The sequence below is a fragment of the Sminthopsis crassicaudata genome, chromosome 1 (assembly GCF_048593235.1).
Source record: "Sminthopsis crassicaudata isolate SCR6 chromosome 1, ASM4859323v1, whole genome shotgun sequence".
Classification (NCBI taxonomy): domain Eukaryota; kingdom Metazoa; phylum Chordata; class Mammalia; order Dasyuromorphia; family Dasyuridae; genus Sminthopsis; species Sminthopsis crassicaudata.
The window spans coordinates 39562224-39585598 of record NC_133617.1 but is presented as its reverse complement, the minus strand read 5'-3'; the positions used below and the strand labels follow the sequence as shown (position 1 = coordinate 39585598).

Below are 23375 nucleotides of genomic sequence, written 5' to 3'. Positions count from 1 at the left end.
TCCAATAAGACAACAATAAAGTTTGTCACATGGACGGATTCTTGTTACCCGAACACTTAAAAGCCATTGTCAAGTTATTTATTGGACTAATTTCAACATTGTTGTATCTCGCAGAATAGGGAGGAGAGGGAGAGAGATAGGGGAATGGCCTGTTGCTGGAGACTTTTATCGATCAAATCTGGCTTATATGGGCATGTTTTGTGGCTTGTCCAATTTTAATAGTAACATCAAAGATCACTGATCAAAGAGCATCATAACGAATATAATGGGAATGAAATAGTTTGAAATAATTCAAGAAATACACCAAAATATGACGCAGAGATACAATGTGAGCACATTCAGTTGGGGAAAAAAATTAGTTCTGATAGATTTACACAATGCAAGGTTGCCACAAAGTTTGAATTTGTATAACAACAAGAAAACTGCAATATCTACAAAACATAATAAAACAAGATGTGCCTGTATTTGGGCATAGGACTTTAAGGCTGGAGGTGGGCAAGTGGGAAGAAGGAGAGAGAAGCTGAAATCCTTCTGTTCAATTGTGTGACAAACTCTTTCTGATCTCTGCCCTTTGGATGAAGAAGATCCATGTTTCTCCTTGCCCTGCCCAAAGGCAACTGGAAGAACCATCTCCTCCTGGTGTTGCTGTTTCTATCTCATATTTTGTTTCTTTTCCTCAAAATCGAGTGAGGTCAGACTCAGAACCCAAAGCAGGAACCATTTATTAAAGAAGACAAAAATGACTTGTGGGGACGTGGGAGGCCTTCAGAATCTCTGTGAACTCAAAGAAATGCTTTTCAAAAGCTCACTTGCAGCCCAGGCAAAAGGCTTATTTGTCAGTATAGGAAGGGAAAAAGGCCAGATCTTGAATTGACATGGAAGATGGCATCATGTTCCCCACAAGAGATTTTTCCTTGCTCTAGGGCTACAGGAAACAACTAAATGAACTGGCAAAAGATTGGACTGGCACTACTGCTGGGATATTTAATAATAACTGGAATTTATGTAATGCTTTAGGTTTTGAAAAGCTCTTTCACAGTTTAGTCTCATGATAGCCTGGTGAAATAGAAGTGATTATCATACATTTTTACAGATGAGGAAACCAAGGCTTATAGAGGTTAAGGACTTTCTTGGGATTATCCAACTAGTAAGTGTCTGAGAAGGCATCTGAGCCCACACATTGTGATACAGTGGACTTCCCCTATCTCTCTTGGTCCTGGGTTTAAATTCTATCGCTGATGTTTACTCTACATGTGACCTTGGACAAGTCTGTGGACATAATTTTCCTCATGTAAAGTGAGGAAAGTTTACTAGATGGCCTTTGAGAGGCTTTCCAGTTTTAGATCTATGAATCTCATAGTAATAGAACTTGAGTTCAAATCCATCCTCTGACATGTGTCATTAACCTCCCTTAGATTCAAGGTTCATTAAGTATAAAATGAAGGCATTAAAATCAATGGCCTCTAAGATTCCTTCCTGCTCAAGACTGTGCTCCTGTGATCCAAATATTTCTGAGTCTAGCACTATCCATTGTCTATATTCTGAGCTTAAAGGCATTAAATAAATGGGACATATTCTTGGATAGACCAGTCATATAATTATTGATGGCAATCTGGAGTGAATACTAGGGGAAAGATGGAGCCATCCATGTTGGATCTCCTATTCTTTTCTTGTAAGTCAACCTTATTAGTGTGGGGATGGTCACGGGGGTTTCTCTCAATCTATGTTTATGGAGCATCCTGACCCCTTATCCCATATACATCATTAACCAGATCTAGGGAAGCTGGTAACAATGAAAGCTATGTTCATATCACACCTGCTAATGTTCATCTGAATTGTAATGGTAGAAATTATTCATTCTATTATGCTAGCTCTCTCTCTCATTTCTGCAATGCTCTCCCTCCTCCTCCTCCTCTGGCTTCCCTGATTTCTTTCAAGTGCCAATTCAAAATCAACTCAAAGAAAAAAGAAAAGCTTGTTCCTAGTCCCGTTCCTCTCCCTCAGAGCTTGTTTTTTAAATTGGATTTAACTTACACGAATCATATCATATTGTATCATAACATATAGCATCATGTTGTATCATAGGGTATTGTATCATATCTCATATGATATGTAAAATGATGTGACATTGTTAGGATTACTACATGAGAATATAATGTGATATCATGTCATCTATCATACATAATATATCACATACTTCATATCATGTCATCTATGTGTAATATCTCATGTAAACTTATAGTGGTATATTTTATACAGAGATATACATGTAATATCTAGGTGTGTGTGTATATATATTTGTTTGCTGTCTTATTTGTTAAAATGTGAGATCCTTAAAGATAGTAATCATGTTTTCCCTTTCTTTGTATCATTAGCATTTAGCAAAGTAACTGGCACATAGTAGACACTTAATAAATAAATTGAATTCAAATCCTATCACTGAGAGATTCATAGATCTAACACTGACCCTAGAGAATACCCAGTTTTTCATGTCATTTGGTTTGTTGTGCGTATTTTAATTTATTTTTTAGTCCTGACTGAATATTATATCCATGTCTGTCATTTCCCTTGTGAAAATCCCCTCTATGAATGCTGATGAGTACCTGTTCTGCAATGTAGAATCGTTGAGTATTTCATGGGGCACTAAATATTTAGATGATTTAAATGATATAATCACACAGATAGATTGTGTCAGATTTTCAAACCCGGATCTTCTAAGGCTGATTCTCATCCATGGAGCTAACTGTTCTAGCTACTATTAGAAATAGAAAGATGGTCCCTCCCATAAGCCTCTCCTCCAGATGGGAAGGAGGGCTGGAGCACAAGTTCCAAAAGAAGAAATAGACCTGGTCTCACTTTCATAATCTAATTTGGGTGATTGATTACAGCAATTCACTATATCCCCTCCTTCAGGTATATGGGCAGATCTGGCATCAGTAAGATTGGTGCCTATGCAGACTGTTCAGGAGAAAGAAAATTTCTCTGGGTCCGGAAACAACATGAGCTTTGTAGACAGCTGCATACTTTGTTGCTTATGCTGAAACTTCTTCCCCTGCCTTGGCCCTGTCCATGGTCTTGAATTATGTTGAACTAATTAGGGACATTCTTTTCTTTGCTCCCTTGTGTAGACACTTTTCTTCTGTCGTGTTCTTGGAGCTCCTTGTTGGGAAGTTGAGTAATGACGGCTAATAATGGCTGTACCTGTCACATTAACCCCCACTGCTGTGACAGTGCCAGGCTTTCCAGGAACTAATGCAAATTAGATTCCCTTTGCAGGAAAGACCAAGAAGAGGGAATTAGCACATTTCAGGGGAAAGGTCATTTAGAAAAGCAATGTAAAAGCCATGGCTCTGTTTGGTCTTCCAGGAAGCAGAAATCTTGAACACGGCCATTCTCACTGGGAAGACAGTGGCTGTGCCTGTTAAGGTGGTATCTGTGGAGGAAGATGGCACTGTGACAGATCTTCTGGAGTCCGTGGAGTGTAGATCATCAGATGAAGATGTAATTAAGGTAAGTTGATATTTCTCTGGTCCCTATAGAAAACTATGTTATGCCAACATCTTTGTTCATTGACCAGATAGGCCTTTGGTTCCCATAGGATTTATTTCCTGCCATTTTGGTTATACTGCCATTAAAATCTGGATATTGACTGTTAGGAACAAAAAAAGAAGAGAAAGAAGGGAGAAAATTTTGGTGGCTGGAGTATTCTATCTGTTTAAATGTTTTATGTATCTTTGCTCTTATAAAAATACTTTACAATGATCTTCATTTTTCAGTATTAGACCCAAGTTGTATTTTTCTGGCTTGGTTATTTCAGAAAGCATTATGTAGTGCCTATAAAATCTTTATTTGAACTCCCACTGACATGCTGAGTGACCATAGGTTGGCTGCTTGTCCTTTCAGAGTCCAGGGATACTCTTGAAGGGCTAAAGTGAGGATGATTTTCTAATTCTCAAGAGCCTCAATTGGTATGTTTCCTATTATAGTTTAGCACAGGATATCATTTAGTCAGTCAGACTTAGTTAACTTTTAGAAAAAGGAAGTTGTATTTAATGCAATTAGCATAATTGATATAAACATCCCCCCAAAGTCTATGACACATTCTCCCACTAGTATTTGCAAAGTGAAGAAGAAGTTAAGTCAGTTTTAAAAAACACATGTTGTAAAGGACTAACTCACAGATCTTGAATGTCATTTTGTTGGATTCCTCAAGATGTTCCCCTTAATTATAGTTTAGCTTTTCTCCTTCCTGCTGGGATTTTTGTTGAATCTGCTTTTCTTACCTTGCCAGATAGCCCTTGGATCCTGATGCAGACATTATCATAAGCTGTTCCAGGGACTCAACTAGGATAGTGATGGAAAATGGGAAGTCCCAAATCCTCTTGACTTATGAAGTTCATGAAGTCCTCTTCTGCTCAAGGGTGGAGAACAATGAGTTCCTCTTTTCTCCCACAAATAATTCCTTCTCAGGGGGTTGGCTAAAATGCTCTTTTGGCTTGATATTCAGTTGAGTCTCCAATTTAAATCCTCTTTTTAATTCTAGTGCCTTCCTTCTTATAATTTTTCCTAGTTATCTTGCATATATCTTGCTTTGCATATCTTTGTACATTGTATTTTCCATTAGATTGTAAATTTCTTGAGGGTGAGGACTATCTTTTGCCTCTTTTGTTTTCTCAGCACTTATCATGTCATAGCTCATAGTAGGCACTTACTATTTATTGACTGATTGAATTACAACTAGCTCCCTGATTTTACATAGGTCAGAGGGTATGTTCCAGTCTCTCAGCCAATCCAATAATTTCTCTCACACCTAAGGAAGTATTTCACCTAATGAAAAACTGAGATGTCTTTGACTTGGAAATACATCCTTATATTCACAGAAACAAAAACATTAATACCCCCATCATGTGACTGCACTGGTTTACCAGGGGCAAGGGTAGAGTTATTAAAATGATAACATTTTAAATCATTGATGTGAGATAGCAGCCTAGAAAGCTAATGAAAACTTAGGCTACAGTAACTAAAACACAGAGTCCAGGAATAAGGCGGCAAGTGCCCTAGTATAATTCGCCTTCTATGTTCAGTTCTGAGTATGACATTTCAGAATAAACAGTGATAGGCTGAAGAGTAATCAAAGAAGGCAAACCATTATGGGAATAGTCTCAAGTTCATGCTAACAAGGATTGGCTGAATGGCATAAGGATGATCAACCTAAAGAAAACTCAAGGAGGAAATAGTTATCTTTAAATATGCAAATATTGAAAAAGGATTAAACTTGCCCCCCTTGATTCTTGGGGTACAATAGAAGCAATATAGGGATATTATGAAAAGCCTGATATAGATTTGATGTGACAAAAATGTTGATAATAATGAAAATACCTATGGGTAGCTGGGTAACTCGAAGGATAGGGTCTTAGTCCTGGAGTCAAAAAAGACCCAAGTTCAAGGTAGCTTTAGATACTGGCTGCATGATCCTAGACAAGTCAGTTAACCTCTGTCTGCTTCAATTGCCTCAAATGCAAAATAGCTATAATAATGGCACCTACCTCAAAGTGTTGTTATAAGGTTCAAATAAGGTAATATTTGTAAAGCACTTAGCACAGTACCTAGCACATCATAGGTGCTTAGAAAAATTTTGTTTTCTTCCTTTTTCCTTTCCTTTCTTCTCTTGCTCCCTACCTCCTAACTTCCTTTCTTCCTCTTTCCTTATATTCTTCTTTCCTTTTTTCATTCCTTCTTTCCTTCCTTTTCCTTATCATTCTCCCTTTCTTCCTCCCTACTTCCTCTCTCCCCTTCTTCAATCTTTCCTTCTTCCTTGCTTTCCTTCCTTCCTTTCTTCCTTTTCTTTCTCACTCCTTCCTCCCTCCCTCCCTTCAACTTTTCCTTCCTTCTTTCCTTCCTTGCCTCCCTCCCTTTTTCTTTTTCCTTCCTTCCTTCCTATTATCCCAAAAGATGGGAAATTAGTCTTCATTGGAAGGTTATAGGAATGGCTACATATTGGAAATGTGGAAATGATTCTTAATCAGGTACAATTTGGACTGGATGACTTCTGAACTCCTTTCAACCTTGAGATTTTGGAGAGGTCCCTGTAAAATAAATTAGGAGTATAATTGTAATGACTGCTGTTACTTCTCTATACCATGGTTTTGTATCTAAAAGTATTATCCAAAATATTGTCTAAAGATCCGGATCATGGAAACTTATTTTAGCAGTAGCATCAAAGTAGTGGCGGGGATGTTGGCTTTGGGCTATCAAGTCCTGGGTTCTAGTATAGCTGACTGGGTGAACCCAAGCAAGTTATCTAATCTCTCTGAATATGCATTTGTTCATTATAAAATAAATCACAATAAATGGCTCCTAAGGTCATTTTCTGCTCCAAGTGACTGATCCTAAAATCCCTTCAGGCTCTCGGGAATCAAGCAAGCCTCAACAATTTTAAGTTGCAGATGAGTTGCTGTTTGTCATTAGTTGAGATAGTTTCCACATAAAAGAAAGTCTGGGACCCTTTCTCACTACTCCTCAAAAAAGAACATAGTTATTTACAGATTTGCTTTATAATTCATATCAACTTAATAAAGGAAAAATCTTTTTCCCATCTTTTACCAACCCACAGAGTTCTATGTGAGCCAATGATGCCAATTGAGGACCAGTTCCAGCCCTTCATAAAAATGTATTTATTCTTCCTGCCAGCCGCTTCTTTCTCATTTGGGATCGAATGCAAAAATAATCCAAAATAAATTAACGCGGGGAATAGATTAAGGGACAGTCCTTTGAGTTTCCTTCATCAAGAGACTATACAATAAACTTTATACAGCTGGAGACCGATGGGTCAGGGAAGGGAGGCCACCTTCCCTGAAAGATCAAGTGAAATGATGAATCTGGCCCAGCTTCAGCATCTGAAAGAGGTTTAAAACAAGTGCTATTAAGTTTGGAAGACAAGCCTGGAAAATGAGATCCTGTTTCTTTTTCTACTTTTCCCTCAGGTCTCTTTCCAACTCTAAAATTGAGTGATTCAAATTCCAAGGCCAAGGAATACAGTTGCCATGCCCACCCTATGTCCTTGTTTAACTGAAAATCAGAGAACAGGAGTAAGAATGCTGAATGGAGTGTCAGGGGAGTTATAATTTATGATCTATGATCTCATGTTATGGTGCAAAAGAATACTCATCTTGGAGTCGTGGTTACTAAGTTCAACTCCCAGCACTTCTACTTACAATCCAATTCAATTCTTTGTCTTTAAGGAGTTTATAATTGAAATTTTAAAAACACATAAGAAGGCTGGAAAATGAAGGACTGGCTAAGGTGGAATAGTATCTCAAGTATCTCAACAGCTGTTCGGTGGTGGAGGAGGGATTAATCTTATTCTGCATTCTGCTTGGCTTAACAGGGCACAACCAGGAGCAATGGGTATAAGCTTAGAGGGGCAAATTTATCTCTAATGGGCTATTTTAAGAGGTTATTGGATCCCCTCCTTGAAGGTCTTAAAGAAGAAACCAGATAACTTCTTTCTAGGTGTGTTCCACTAGAAATTCACTTCATATAGGAGTTAAACTATATAGCCCCTAAGATTGCTTGCAACTCTTAAATCTGGTGATTCCCTAAAGGTAAAAGAAACAGAGAAAAGATTATTTTAGTTGCCCAGATTGTAGCCATATTGCCTGGGAAGTTCCAACTGGCTTCAAAGAAAAAGGCCTTGCATATCCACCCTTATTTCATAGAAAACAGGTGTCACCACTAGCTATCTTTAGGGCATAGCAACTATATTATAAACGCAAATGATTCAACAATATGGGATTTCTTTGCTATGGGAACTCCTCTGTTAGGAGTTGTAACTTTGAGAGCCATTGTGTGCTAAAAAAAAATTCCTCACACTACAGACAATCTCGTACTGAGTCTCTGAATTCAGCAAAGCTGGTCCTTAGAAAAAAGTAGTAGTAATAATCATAAAATAACAATTGCATACATGTAATACTTTAAGGTCTATAAAGCAATTTTCATTTATTATTCCCTTATATTATCCACATTTTACAGGAGAGGAAGTTGAGGCAGAAAGAGCCTAACTGTCTAGGGTGATGGTCCTAGGAAGTGTCTGAGACTGGATTTGAACTTAGGTCTTCTTGATTTCCAAGTCTAGCTCTCTATTGATTGCAACTTTGATATCAATAATAACTAATATTTATATAGTACTTCAAGATTTGAAGAGCTCTTTACAAATATGATTCCATTTTATTCCCATTACAACCTTAGGAGGTAGCTGCTATTATTATCCCCATTTTACAGTTGAGGAAAATAAAGCAGACAAAAGTAGGTGACATGCAAGGGTCACATGGTTAAGAAGTATCTGAGGCCATATTTGAACTCAAGTCTTGCTATACTACAGCTCCATACCTTTATATACTATGGACCTAGCAATAATAAGTATACATTTTATCACTGGACCTTTGTTTCCTTTTCTCCTTTGAGTCTTTGTTTATAAGTGTTTTCATATTATTGCCATCTTCTAAGTTTGTATCCTGTTTTTCCTTGTCACCACAGTAGCTTTTAATGTTTTATTGTTGTTTGTTCATTTCCCCAGCTTATAGATATTGTGCTAAAGTTTTTAACACAGTTGACATACAGTATATCTTACAGTGGCTCTTCCCATTTTACAGATGGGGAAATTGAGGTTCATAGTGGCTAAGTGGCTTAGTGCATTTATGACACACATTTCTTAATCAGAGAAAGACTTTGATGGAAGAAACATGTTACATAAGAGGAGAAGGCACTGTGTGTTGATGTATTAAGGTGTAATTCAAGAATAGTTCTTACCAACCCTGGGCATCCTTTCCAATGTTATTATCCCTGATCGTGCTATTTCCAAGGCTCAGAGCAATGTTGCTTCTGCTGAAGGATCCATATCTCATCCCAGTGCCTACAGACCTTTCTTTCTGTCCTCCTAAGTTAACTTGAACTAAAAAAAATGAGTTATTGAGACTTTTTATTGGTTATCCCACTCATGATTTGGTTTGACTTGCTTTTTGAAAGTTCTTTAGAAGAAGAGCTCAGAAAAATTGCTGATTTTTCTTTGCCATGTTGGCTCCACCACCACTTCTGCAACTGTCCACAGTCTTTTTACTTTGGTAGGAACTTGCTGAGCTTAGACTCCTCTGACATAGTCTTGGAGAAACCAGAGTTTTCTCCACATCATGATGATGTATCATCATAATAAGAAGTATTATATATATTATAGATATTGTGCTAAAGTTTTTAAAACAGTTGACATACAATATATCTTATAGTGGCTCTCCCCATTTTACAGATGGGGAAATTGAGGTTCATAGTAGTTAAGTGGCTCACTCAGTGCATCTATGGCACACCATTTCTTAATCAGAGAAAGACTTTGATGGAAGAAACATGTTACATAGGAGGAGAAAGCACTGAATGTTGATGTATCAAGGTGTAATTCAAGAATAGTTCAAATTAAAAAAAAACATTTATTGAGTACCTACTATGTACAAGATGTATTATTTTCTGAAGACGAGGAAGGAAGGAAGGAAGGAAGGAAGGAAGGAAGGAAGGAAGGAAGGAAGGAAGGAAGGAAGGAAGGAAGGAAGGAAGGAAGGAAGGAAGAGAGGGAGGGAGGGAGGGAAGAAGAAAAGAGGGAGAGAGGGAAAAATAGATTTGGTTTCTGCCCTCAAGAAATTTATATTCTGCTGGGAATTGTTGTGAATTGGGCAAGGAGGTCTGAGGGAATGATGAATACAACATGTAATATAAAATAATTGAAGTAATATAAAGAAATTGAAAAGGAAATAGAGCAGTAAAAACGGGAGAGATCAGTGTGCTCTGTGAGAAACAAAAGTTCTTCAATTGATTGACCACTTTGCAAAGGCACAAAGGTGAAAGATGAAAGGTCACATACAGAAAACAATTAGTAACTAAAATGTTACTAGAATAAACAATTCAAGAAGAGAAGTTTCTCAAACTTAGCATTTATTTCCTACCTCTGGGCCTTTGCAATGTGCGTCCCCAATGCCTGGAATGATCTCCTTCTTCACATCACTTTTTAGAAAATCTAGGTTCTTTAAAGATTCAACTCAGGTGCCACTTCCTGCCATAAGCTTTTCCTGATACCTTTATTTATTAGTACTTCCTGGTGCCCCAAATTTTCATAGACTTGGATATATCCATCTATTTACATGTTGTACACACTAATAGCTATTAAACTCCATGGGGATGCATGTTATTTTCTTTGGTTCCCCAGCACCTAGCTAGCACCTTAGTCAAAGCAAGCATTTGATAAATGTTCATTGGTTTACATTATTGAAGTAACATGAAAAAAGCTCTTAAAGGGGAGGGGAATTTGTGAAGCAAATTGTGAAGAGCTTTAAATGTTAGATGGAGGAGATTATATTTTAATTTAATGGCAATAGGGATCCACTGAAGATTTTTGATTAGTAGAGTAGCATAGTCTAACCCAGGGCTTCTTAAACTTTTCCACTCATGGTCCTTTTTCACCTGATAAATTTTTATATGATCATGGATATATAGGTATATAAAATAGGCATACAAATAAAATATATAAAATCTCTATATTCAGTTACGTGACCCCATATAGGGTTGTGACCCACAGTTTACAAAGCTTTGGTCTAATTTATGTTTTGGAAGTATCAGTTTGATATCTGGATGGGGAATAAATTAGGGAAGTGAAAAACTGGAAGTAGGAAAATTTATTAGGAGGTTATTGTATTAGTCCAAGAAAAAGGTATTGCTGTATAATGTGTGATTATTTTTAAAAACTCCATCCAATTTCTGAGGCAGTGAAAAAGTAGGCTGTGTATTATATGCAGAAGGCCTATAATTGGCAAAAGCTATGATCTTTTTTCTTTTAAGCCCAAAGCTAAGATGTTAGCGTTTTGCATGAGAATTTGGGGTCAAGGCTTCCATTGGCACTAATATGAGTCACCCAACTAGAGACCTGAACATTGCATTGAAAATGTACCTGCTGTGATTCCGATCTCTCTTTATATCAGGAAATCTCATTAATGAAGATAGAGGTAGCTAATTAGTACCCAGCCTGGAGCTTGTTCCTATTGTGATACTCCCTGTTCTCTGATAAAAATGGAGTTGAAATTAATAAGGGAAAATAGTTTTTTAAATTTACTGGTACAATATAGGGCTAAAGGTTAAGCCTGGAGCATTTTAGAATACTGGACCTGGAGTCAAAGTTCCAGGCTTGTATTCTAACTCTTCTACTCACTACCTCTGAAACCTTAGGGAAGTTACTTTAGATAGCTGCATGGTACATTGCTTAAAAGATGGGAGCTGAAGTCAAGAAGATTTGAGTTCATAGTTATCCTGAAATGATTACTGGCTGAGTACTCCTGGGCTGTGAAACCCCACCTATGTTCTGGGGATCCAAAGAGGAAACTAAAGTAGGAATATTAATGATTCTTTCTTCATATGACTCTAGATGGCATGGTGATGGAGTGTTGGATTTAGAATCGGGAAGATGAGTCTTCCCATCTTCAAACTTGACCTCAAACAATGTAGCTGTGTGACCCTGGGCAGGTCACATAAACCTATTTGTCTCTGTTTCCTCATTCATAAAATGAGCTGGAGAAGGAAATGACAAACTACTCAAGGATCTTGCCAACTAAACCCTACATGGTATCACAACTGAAAAATGAATAAACAACAACAACATAGGATTATCATAAGGAATAAGTGAGATGATATGTATAAAGTGCTTAGCATAGTATTTGACACATAGAAGGAGACTAATATAGGCTTGTTCTCTTCTTCCCACCTTTGCACCTATTTCCTCATTTTATAAAATGAAGGGATTGTACTGGCTGAACTTTAAAATCATCAGAGGCATCATGGTGCAGTAGAAAGAATGTTAGATTCAGAGTCAAGGGCCCTGGGTTCAAATTCAGCTGTTCCATTGACTACTTGCATTACTTTGCTTTCCTATCTGTAAAGTTAGAGCAGTAGAGAGGTATTTTCTACAGATAGGAAAGTTAGAGCATTGTAATAAATGGTCTTTGCGGTCCCTTTGAACACTAAATCTATAATCTTATGACTAAGATCATGCTATTCCCAACTTTGAGCCCAAAAGGAAGTCTTTCTTCTCCATCACCTCTTCTTATCTCAGTTGTACCAAGGCTGGGGGTATGTGTGTAGTTCCTTTCATCTGGCCTGCTGGACTTATGACACAGGCTTGGTTAAAGAAGCCTCCCACAGCACTACGCTTAGGGTCCCCCAGTCATGAGAGAAACAACTTTGCTCATAAAACAGAGAAAAGAGGAGCAACAAACTGAGCAGACATAGCTGGAAAGGAAGCTTGAGGCCCTGATTTGTTTCTTTGCAAAACCAGAAGACAGACACAGAGAGACAAAGAAAGAAAGGAGAGAAAGACATAAAGGGAGGGAAGAAGATAGACACAGTGAAAGAGACAGATAGAAAGGAAGGTACAGAAAGAACAGAGAGGGGAAGGGGAGGAGGCAGGCAGAAATAGGGGGAAAGGAGGGAGAGACAGAGAGACAGAGAAAGAGAGAGAGAGAAAGAAACAGAGACAGAGAGATAGAGACAGAGACAAAGAGAGGGGGAGGGAGGGAGAGAGAGAAGAGTGGAAAGAGAAGAGAGGCAGAAACAGTGGAGAGAGAAAAGGAGAAAGAGAGAGACAGATAAATAGAGAGAGACAAAAACAGAGACAGAACCACACATAGAGAAATGGTCCCCAAATATCCAAAGGTTCTTTATTCTCAGTCTTTCAAGTGAATAAGCACTCAAATTCATAAATATCCAACACCATGAAAGCAACACAGACAAAGAAGCACTTTAGCCATAAACCCTCCACCAGGACTGCAGCCAAATCAGTCCAACATGAATGATTAGAAGTCCGGCTAAGTTTATTATTAAGGCATCCACTAAGACCAGAACAGATCATGTCAATTTCGAATAAAGAGCACAGGGGTGTCCCTTACTAGACAAAAAAAAAAAAAAAAAAAAATGGGACTTCAGAATTTAAAATCCTGCTTTGTTGGGTTGGAGAACACTATTGTTTCCACAGAAATTCCCTTAGGGTGAAAATACCCAGTTAAACTCTGGGCTTTTTCTTCTAATCCAAAACTAACTCTCAACAGGATAGTCTCCATCCCAGTCCCTCCAGAGGGAAAGTACCAGACTTATCCATGGCACAGAGCACACCCACAAAAACCTACTTTCCTAACTACCTTCTACTGGATCAACTAACCAGAGGAAGCAGCAGTCAGCCAGCCCTATACTAACTAGGAAACCTTTCCTGGAGATTCAGTCTACACATTCACTGCCTTTGAACACACAGGAGGCATTCATGGATCTGATTTTAACTCTGCAAGGAAATAAATGTTCCCAAAGGGACCAGGTTTGCCGACAGCCTGATTCTCCAACAGGCAAAAATAGTTACTCTTCTTCCCTAAGTACCCCTTTCACAAGATCATAATTACTCTAGTAATACAGCTCCCTATGTGCACTTGCACTCCCAATTACAGTGTTAATAGCTGACATATGGGGGGGGGGACATGAAAATCTCTTTGAATGGCACAAAAGTTGAACCTTAAAACAAAACGACACATATCGCCAGTGAAAAATGCTGGGACGCAGTATCTCCATAAATTACATCCCGAAATCCTCAAAGTTAATGTATTTTCCAAAAATCATGCACAAGGAAAACCTGCCTTCTTGGAGCAATTTTTAAAAGCCCAAACCATGCTAAGTACAGCAAGATAGTTTTAAAGTCACATCAAGTCCCAATTACTTTAATGTATAACATCTTTCATTTTTCAGTTGAAGTGGGAAAATAGTTCATACAAAATGATCTAAGGCATATAAGCCCCTCGAAAGCACCTTGTTTTAACATCAGTGATGCTTTTATTTTCCATAAATGGCAAGAAAACACAACTCTACAGGAAAGGGGAAAGATGTAGTAGCTGGAAGGAGCCCAGATGGGGTTGGTAATAGAAATTTAGTGGGTAATGTAAAGTTTTAAAAGAAGGACACCATAGACATCATTTTAAGACAGTTCTGAGTATGTAGTGGTACAAAAAGAAAATATTTACTTTGCATAACTAGATGTAAATAACCAGTTAGCTGCGGTTTAGCTCACACACAAAAAAGCATGACTTCTATTGAGCAAGGAGCAGGAAAAAAGGAGGAAATAAGGCAAGGAGCAGGGCCAGAAAACACCAACTAGAGCAGTGTGGGATATTGTAAGGGTTGCATTTTCAATGCAACCCATTTCCCAGTACCCCATATTTTGGGCTCACTAAGAATGGGAACAATCTTGGAGGCTAAAAGAACAATCATTCTGTTCATGTTGTTCCTACCTAATAATATGCTGGGAAAATGTTTAACAGTGTGCTCTCCAGAAAAATTGGGCAGCTACGTAGCACAGTGGATAAAGTGCCATACATGGAGACAGGAAGATTCATCTTTCTAAAGTCCAATCTGCTCTCAAATACTAGCAAATCATTACACCTGTCTCTAGTTCTTCATCTGTAAAATGAGTTGGAGAAGGAAATGGCAAAATGTCAGTAGCTCTGCCAAGAAAACCCCAAATCGGATCATGAAGAGTAGGACACTATTGAAATGACTGAACAGCAACTTCAAGGAGAATAAAATGTAGGTATGGCAACCTTTCAAGTTTAATTTGTGTCATTAAGACTTTCTGAAGACAAACAACAAAACAATGGAACAAACCTCAATTTGTAATATTTCACCAATTTCTGAGATGTAAATGATCACCATGAAAATTTACCAATCAGTTCCCAACCTTGGTTGAGTTGGCTCCAGTACATCCCTGCCCACATCATATGTTCTAAAAAAATTCAGAAAATACCTTTAATTTGGATTTTCACAATGTGGATAGTGGAGTTTCCAACATCCATATTGGTATTCAAGGTAATTGAGCCTTTATCCATTATAGGATAGTCTTTGTTCTATTCCAGAGAAATTATAAAAGGATAAACATGAAAGGGCATGACTATAAGCAATGATTAAAATTATTCTCCCATCTCCACTGCTTTCCATGTTTCCAGGACTACCCTGTGATTTAGATTCTCTGTTAAGCATTTACGGTATACATGACTGATTTGCAATGTTTAAGGTAGTTCCAACACCAAGATTTTCATGTATGCATTCAAATCATAGATCTGAACCAAAATAGGAAAAAAATGGAACTATGCTGGATATGAGATATATAAAGTGAAATATGGAAACAATGGCTGTTCTCAAGAGGCTTCCATTCTGCTGTTTACAATATGCTCCTTAACTGTGGCTTCAATCAGAAATCTGTAGCCTCCTGCACTTGAGTAAGGACCCCTACCACCTCCCTTATTTCTTCCCTAGTGTACAACCCATCATATTTCCTTATTATCAAACCAAAGATGATTTTTCAAAAGAAAAAATTGATAAGAAAAACAGCATGAAGTCAGGGAGCATGTTCAGTCCTGGAAACTAATAGACAGATGATTGTCAGGCATTTGGGAGGCTCCAGTAGCTGCAAACAGTCTCAGACACCAGATCAAAGTTGCATCCTCTTTGGGAAGACTCTGCCTCGGGCTGATAGAGTACTAGCTTTATGCTCTAATAGCAGAGAATAGACCAGACTTAGCAGAACCAACTTGTCTTGGCCTGAGAAGTATTAATGGGAGCCTTTTTACCTGGTACTGCAGAGGCTGGATAATTGTTACAGGGCAAGGCCCAAGTCAGATTTTAATTCCTTAAATCCAATCAACCTGGCAAACCTCCCCACCCCACTCCCCCCAAATACACTAGAACTGTCTCAATGGGTTCATTTATTTTTTCCTTAGGACAAATCTGCATGAAATATTCCCTGTTGATAAGACAGATGATGAACAATTTCAGCATATCCAAATACACATACATGCCTGCTCTCTGATAGAGAGAATTGAAATAGTAATCATTTGGGGCTTTATTTACTTTTATGTGCAAAAAAATGAGATTTTTAGTGAACTATAATCTCAACTGGGAGAGTAGTTAGATGGTACAGGGGATAGAATGCCAGAACAGGAGTCAGGAAGACTTATTTTCATGAGTTAAAATCTGGCTTCAGACACTTAATTAGCTCTGTGACCCTTAGGAAGTCACTTACTCCTATTTCAGTTATTTCTCCTCTTTAAAATGATCTGGAGAAAGAAATGGCAAACCATTCCAGTATCTTTGCCAAAACAAACAAACAAAAAACAAACAAAAGCAACAAATGGGACCATGAAGAGTCAGATCCAACTGAAAAACAACTCGTAACTTAAATAGCAGTCAATAAATAGAATATAATATCTTTGAGAGTAGAGATTGCTTCATTCTTTATATTTGTTTCCTAGTACAGCTCATAGCTCCAAATGAAATCCTTCCTAAATGCTTATTTCTGGATTAGTTATGGTTTTATGTATATGTATATATAATAGATACATATGTGTACATGGTATACATATAGTCATATATGTATTGTGCATTGTGTTTATATTGTTGGATGGATGGATGTATACTTCTCTCCTTGATAAAATGTAATCTTGAGAGTTGGGACTGTTTGATTCATTGTATGTTTCCCCTAAACCTAAGAAAGTGACTGGCACTGGCAGTAATAAATATTATTGACTGATTGATTAAATGGTAGCCAAGCAAAGTAATATGACTGGACTGAAATAAGAAAGGTAAAGTTTCTAAAAATAATGAAGTGCTAACCCCACCATAATAATACATTTGTAGTATTGCATTCTGTTCTGGACACCATAGTGAAGGAAGGAAGTAATAAACTTTAAGTCATCCAAAATAAGGCAGCTGCGATGGTGGAAGAACTGAACTCATGAGGACTGGCAAAGGAACTGGGGATGTTTAGCCCAGAGAAGAGAAAACTTGAGCAATACTGATGTACTTCTTCTTCAAGACTTCTTCAAGAATTGAAAACATTGTAATAGGGACAAAGGATTTGACTGAGCCCCAGAGGTTATCTGTAAAGCCATCTATTCAGACTTGATGTCCAGAGAAAACTTCATAATGTATTGCTCTGTTTTAGAGATCTTTGGAGAAAGACCTGAATGATTGCTTGTGGGTTTGTTATAAAAGGTATTGGACAAGATAATCACTGAGATTTCTTCCAAATCTGAGATTCAATGGTTTAAAAAAGATTCAGATGCAGCCAATGATGGGCTGTCTAGATATCATCCGCTCACCAGGGTTTGACCATAGAGTGATGAATTATTTTTTTATTTTTATGCGTCTTGAAATCTTGAAATTCATCTACAAAATCATAGAGGAATCATCATCTCTGTTTAGTTTAGTAATATGATCTTTAAATATTAAAAAAGTAACAACAATAATAATAACTTGTAGCTATATAGCACTTTAATATTTGCAAAGTGCTTTTACATCTTATAACTGCTTTGATGCACACAACAACCCTGGGAGGTGAGTACTGTTATAAGAAGAAGGAAAAAATCATCCTCAACATGTGATGCTGGCACCTCTGGATAATTACTTCCACACTGAGGTGACCCTTAATATACATGTGTTTATGATAATATGCCAATGATTTAGAGTTCTTAGGCCCTCTCCAGGATTCTAAAATTCTGTGAAATATTGATGTGTTCATTCTTCTAGAGTTCATCTGGGGTTCTTGGTAATGGGCCCAAATTAAGAACAAGTGCCAACACTTGATGAGTGAAGAGGTTTACTTTGCATTTTATCAGGAATAACATTTGGGAAAAGATTCTGGGATAGGCCATTTATTCGGGCAAAGATGGGTGCTACAGCTTTTCTAGGTGGTCATTGATACTTAAAAGGACAAACTAGTATTTGCTACAACTAGTCAATAAGCAACAAATGGTGCCCAATTCCTTCTCTAGTAAAACACTATTTATTCTTTTTAAAGGCAACCTTTTATGTAAAGAACAGTGCCGTTCCCTGGAAGAAATTGTTTTTGTTGCAGTTGTTGACATCTAAATTGTCATGACTTGTTTGAGATTTTCTTGGCAAAGATACTGGAGGAATTTCTCATTTCCTTCTGTAGCTCATCTTACATATGAGGAAACTGAGGCAAATAGGGTGATATGAACTTGCAAGGGTCCCACAACTAGTGAGTTTCTGAGATCAAACTTGAACTGAAGTCTTCCTGACTCCAGAGTCAGTATCCTATCTACTTCCTTATGAGGGGGCTCTAGGAGAAACAGAAAATTTAATAATACATAGCCTATATTCTCATGGAGATTAGTACGGAGATGGCACATGATCAAGTAACTGTTCCATGGTTCATGCCCTTTATAAAGTTTAACATCTAGTAGAAAGAAAGGCTATCTAGCTAAATAAATGTAATACAAGATAATACTTGATAAATGTATAAAGGATATAGAAGAACAGCACAGGGTCAAATCATAGTAAGTTTCCTAACAGTTGGAGACATTGGGAAAAGCTGACGAATGGGGGAGTTGACCTTTGCATTGGACTTGAAAAGAGGGGTAGAAAGCCAATAAACAGTCAATAAGGATATTCAAAGACTAGGAAATCATGTGAACAAAAATTTGGAGGTAAAAAAAAAGATACTGAAGACAGCAAAGAATATTTAGTCATCAAATCATGGCCTACATGGAAAAGAGTATTAGAAAGTTAAGGTCTCCCAAACTTGTTGAGAGACTTGGATGTCCGGAGCTGAAACTCTAGTTAGAGAGCCATTGAAAGCTCTTAAGCAGAGAAATGAGGTGGCTACAATTGTGTATAAGGAAGATTAGTCTATCAGCCATGTAAAAATGAACTGGAATAGGAAAAGAGAGAACTTTGAAAAACATCAAAAACTATGTCTATAGCTCAGGCAAGTAGCAATAAGATGCAGCACTAGGAGAATAGAAATGCAAAGGAGAGGAGACAGATGGGTAGATTGAGTAGATAGTATCAAAATTTGCTGAGTGGATATTTGGTTGTTATCCTTCATTCTTTTTTTTCCTCTGAGGATGGGGTTAAGTGACTTGCCCAGGGTCACACAGCTAGGAAGTGTTAAGTGTCTGAGACCAGATTTGAACTCCGGTCCTCCTGAATTCAGGGCTGGGGCTCTATCTACTGCACCACCTAGCTGCCCCTGTTATCTTTCATTCTTGAAAAGAACAAAATGGCATCACCATGTTGTAGAGTAGCCAGCTGTTGCTGATCAGACCAAGATGAGCTCAGTTTTTGATTGGGCACAAATAGGTCATATAAACATTTGGGGTAGATTCTCTAGCTTTATACATCTCATATTCCTTTTGAGTTATTTCAATTCTGCTTTGCTCATAGAGCACGACACCTTCTTTGATGTGAGCACTCTACACTAGGCAGTCCTTTGCCAGTGTCAAATGCTGGTTTGACATGGGAAATGGTGGATATTAGAACTGGAGTGAGAGAAGAATCCAAGATACCCAAAGTTTTTGATGATGGGAAAATAAAATGAATGATGGTGCCAGGGAAAGAAAGGATAGAGTCATTAAGAGCACCAAATTTAAGAGAAAAATGGGGGCAGCTAGGTGGCACAGTGGATGGAGCACCAGCCCTGAAGTCAGGAGGACCTGAGTTCAAATCTGGCCTCAGACACTTAACACTTCCTATCTGTGTGACACAATTGCCTCAGGGGAGAAAGAGAGAGAGAGAAAGTCAGAGAGAGGAAGAGAGAGGGAAAGAGAGGGAGAAAGAATGAGAACTAACCTTGATTTGGATTATTGTAAACTTTAGGATTTGGTAAGAAACAGAGGACTAGAGAACTTGTTTCTACATAGAGAGCTATGGGATTGGAATGGAAAGGAGAAGAGAGGAGAGGAGAAAAGAAAAGAAGTGAGAGGGAAGGAAGAGAAGGGGTTAGAAGAAGAAGAAAGGAAAGGAGAAGAAAAAAGAGGGAAAAGAAGGGGAGAAGGAAAATAGAAAGGAATGGAAGAAAATAAGAAGAGGGATGAAGATAAAAGAGGAGAAAGAAAAGGGGAAAGGGAAGAGAAAAGAGGCATATATGATGAGGGGAGAGAAGAAAAAGATGAAGAATAAGAGACAGCAATAATAATAAAGTAACAGGAGAAGAGTAATAAATGAGGGGAAGAGAAAAGGAAGAAGGGGTAAATTCAAGATAAGACACATGTAGATGGGCAGCATCTATATAAAGAAATAAGGATGAGGGCACAGAAGATGACTCACCCATAGAATCTTATTTCTCTTTATGATACAGCTTCTAAGTCAGCCCCTTCATCATTGCTGTAAGTAGATTTAGACTCAAATGTCCACTTTAGCAGAGTTTCCCATCCTTCTCATTGTCCTTCTCTTTTCTTGCCTATTACAGAGGAAAGGTCTTTCCTTCATTAAGAAGGCTCAATTTTTACTAAAATTTACAAATTTACAAATTTGGTAAATTTACAAATAGGTCAGGATTATTTCATCATCATTACTGGATTTGTTGTACTTGCCCCTTATCACAGCCCAAAGGAGCAGGGGAATTTTATACCTCAATGTGGTTCATAGAATTGTACAGATCCTCAGAAATGGAGGGAACCCCCAAGGCCTTCTAGTTCAGCCTGGGCCTGATGAAGAATCCCTCTATAATTTATCCAATAAATGGTCATCCAGTTTCAGTTTAAAGACTTCCAATGAGGGGAACCTCATTATTGCCAGAAGAAGTCCATTTGGCTTATTTTGTTGTTGTTGTTGTTGTTGTTGTTGTTGTTGTTGTTTATTTTGTTTTGGTTAGGGTTAGATATCTAGGGTCACATAGTAAGCTCCTAAATTCATATTTGAACTCAGATCTTACTGATTCCAGGGTTGAAGCTCTAACCACTGTGGTACCTAGTTTGCCCCCAGTCCAAGTGTGGGAAAGCTTTCTTTTCCATCAAGCTCAAATCTGATACTATGAACCTTCTAGCCATGGCTCCTATTTCTAAACTTTAGGACTAAACTCAACAAGGCTCTCTATTTCTCCAGACAGTCCTTGAGATACTCAATGACAGAAATCATCTTTCCCAGAAAATGTCCTCTTCTCTGGGCTAAATGTCCCCAGTTCTCTCAAGTATTTCTCATCTAGCGTGATGTTGAGACCCCAACATCCCAATTGCTCCCTCCCCATTCCAATAGCTTTTCTCCAAATTGTCTCAACTATAATGACCTTTCTTCCCTCTACATGGTCATTTCAGTGACAAGTGTTTCTTAGGGGCCAGAGACAATGGCCTCACCAAATTACTATTCTCCTGTCCACAGTGAAGATGCTCTTACCCACTCAGGAAATTTAAAGCTATCCTTAGATCATAGGTTCATATTTTTGAAACTGGGGAGGGATCTTAGAGGTCACTTTCTCTAATAATCTTATTTTTAAAATGAGAGAAATGAAACCCAGGAAGTAAACTGTCTTGCCCAACCTCACACAAGCTGTAGTCAAGAAAGAACTGAAGCCATGTTTTTTGACTCCAAATTTGGATTTTTCCCACTGCTTAAATGGATGCAGGATCAATGATTTTTGACTAGATTCCTAAGTGGTTTCTATACTGATTAGGTAGATTTTATTCAGTATCATGTCTTTCTAGAAAACTTTGGGGTTTCCAAATAGATCTACTAATGACAATTGCATGAGAAAAATGAGGGAAGCATTTTAATTCAATTTTAAAGTGGGGAAATCTAAATTCAAAGACGTCTCCAAGGTCATATGACTAGTAAATGGCAGAGAAAGAATTTGAACCATCCCAAATCCAATATTCCTTCCATTAGACTATGGATCTCTTTAATTATTTATAAAGCTATGCTCTCAAAAGACTCAAATACTTGTGTGTCTTGTATTATCACAGGTGCTCAAGAAATAATTTACTACCTGATTTCAGAAACATTCTCCCCTTTTTCTCCCCTTTCTAAACTAGGACTCAAAGACTTCAAACCAAAGTTCTTTTCATGGGCAGCCCTGGTAGACCTAGGAGAGCCTAGAAGGATGACAATACTGTGATCTGAATATTTAGGGATTCATTGTGAGACTGATTATAACAAAAGTCAAAGGGATGGAGGGAGTCTTAGAAATATTAGCCTTTATAATGCAGATAAGTAGAATAACTGACTATTCAATTCAGTTCCAAAGAATATATCAAGTATTTATGGCGCTGTGCTAAGTGTTGGGGGGAAAATTAAAAATAAAATAGTTCCTGCCCTCAAGGATCTTATATTGTACTAGGGAACAAAAACAGCCCACCAAAACCATGCCAGGTTTGAAATCAGAAGATCTAGATTTGAATTCAAGCTCTGCCACTAATTACCTGTATGACCTTAGGTAAACTATTTCGTCTTTTTGGACAGCACTGTTTATCTGTAAAATGAAAGAATTGGATTGAATAATCTCTGAGGTCTTCTGTACCTAGATTTAAGAACTTATAAAGACAGGTAAATAAAAATACAGTGTCCCTAGGTGATATAGTAAATAGAGGAGTTAAGAGCACTTGAGTTAAAATCCAGCTTCAGACACTGCATGACTCTGGACAAATCTTACCAACTGTGTGACCCTGGACAAGTCACTTAACTCTGCCTTAGTTTCTTCATGTATAGAATGTGCTGGAGCAGGAAATGGTAAACCACTCCAGTATCTTTGCAAAGAAAACTCCAAATGGAGTCACAAAGAGTCAGATGTGATTAAAATGACTCAACAGCAAGAAGTAAATACACAACAAATATATTTAAGTAATTCCAAACAATTTGAAGAGGAAGACAAAAGATTCCTGAAGACCTCAAGTAGGAAGTGGTAAGTGAGAGAAACATTAAAGGAAAGTAAGGATGCTAAAAGGCAGAATTGAGTAGGGAGGACATTAAAAGTTCAAGAACTGACCCCTGTTGTTATTGTTGTTCATTCTTCATTCTTCCAGAGAACCAACGATGTCACAATTTAAGAGGGAATTGGATTTAAGCAAGGCAGAGCTGTATAAAGTCATCAGCCTTGCTCTGTTCTCCAGAGTCATTGAAGTTCATTGATAAGACAAATAAAGATAAGGGGGGACGGATGGCCCAGGATGCATTGGGAAACCTTCTAACACCTGTACAAAGGCATAGAAATGGGAAATGACATGAAGGGTTTAGAGAAAAGATAGTGAGCTAATTAGCCTGTGGATTAGTGAGAAGCTGAGAGTGAGCCAGAAACCGAGAGAACTGGACAGAATCAGTGAGGCAAAAAGAGAAAAGCAGACACAGAGACAGATTTAGGGAGAGGGTTGGAGAGAGAGAAAAAAGAGAAAGACAGAGAGAGAAAAAGGGAAAAAAAAAGAAAAAGAGAGACAGAAACAGAGGAAAAGAAAGAAAACAGGAGAGAGACAGAAACAAAGACAGAGAGAGAGAGAGAGAGAAGAGAGAGAGAGAGAGAGAGAGAGAGAGAG

At 37.9% G+C, this 23375-nt stretch overlaps 1 protein-coding gene across 2 annotated transcripts in view; it reads left to right on the top strand.

The window, feature by feature from the left end:
* TMEM132D (transmembrane protein 132D) overlaps positions 1–23375 on the top strand; it is a 944174-nt gene that overhangs the window by 778982 nt on the left and 141817 nt on the right. For both annotated transcript variants that reach the window (XM_074299467.1, XM_074299475.1), the window contains exon 5: positions 3367–3510. In XM_074299467.1, coding sequence (XP_074155568.1) covers positions 3367–3510 — 144 coding nt within the window. The remainder of the gene's footprint in view (positions 1–3366; positions 3511–23375) is intronic.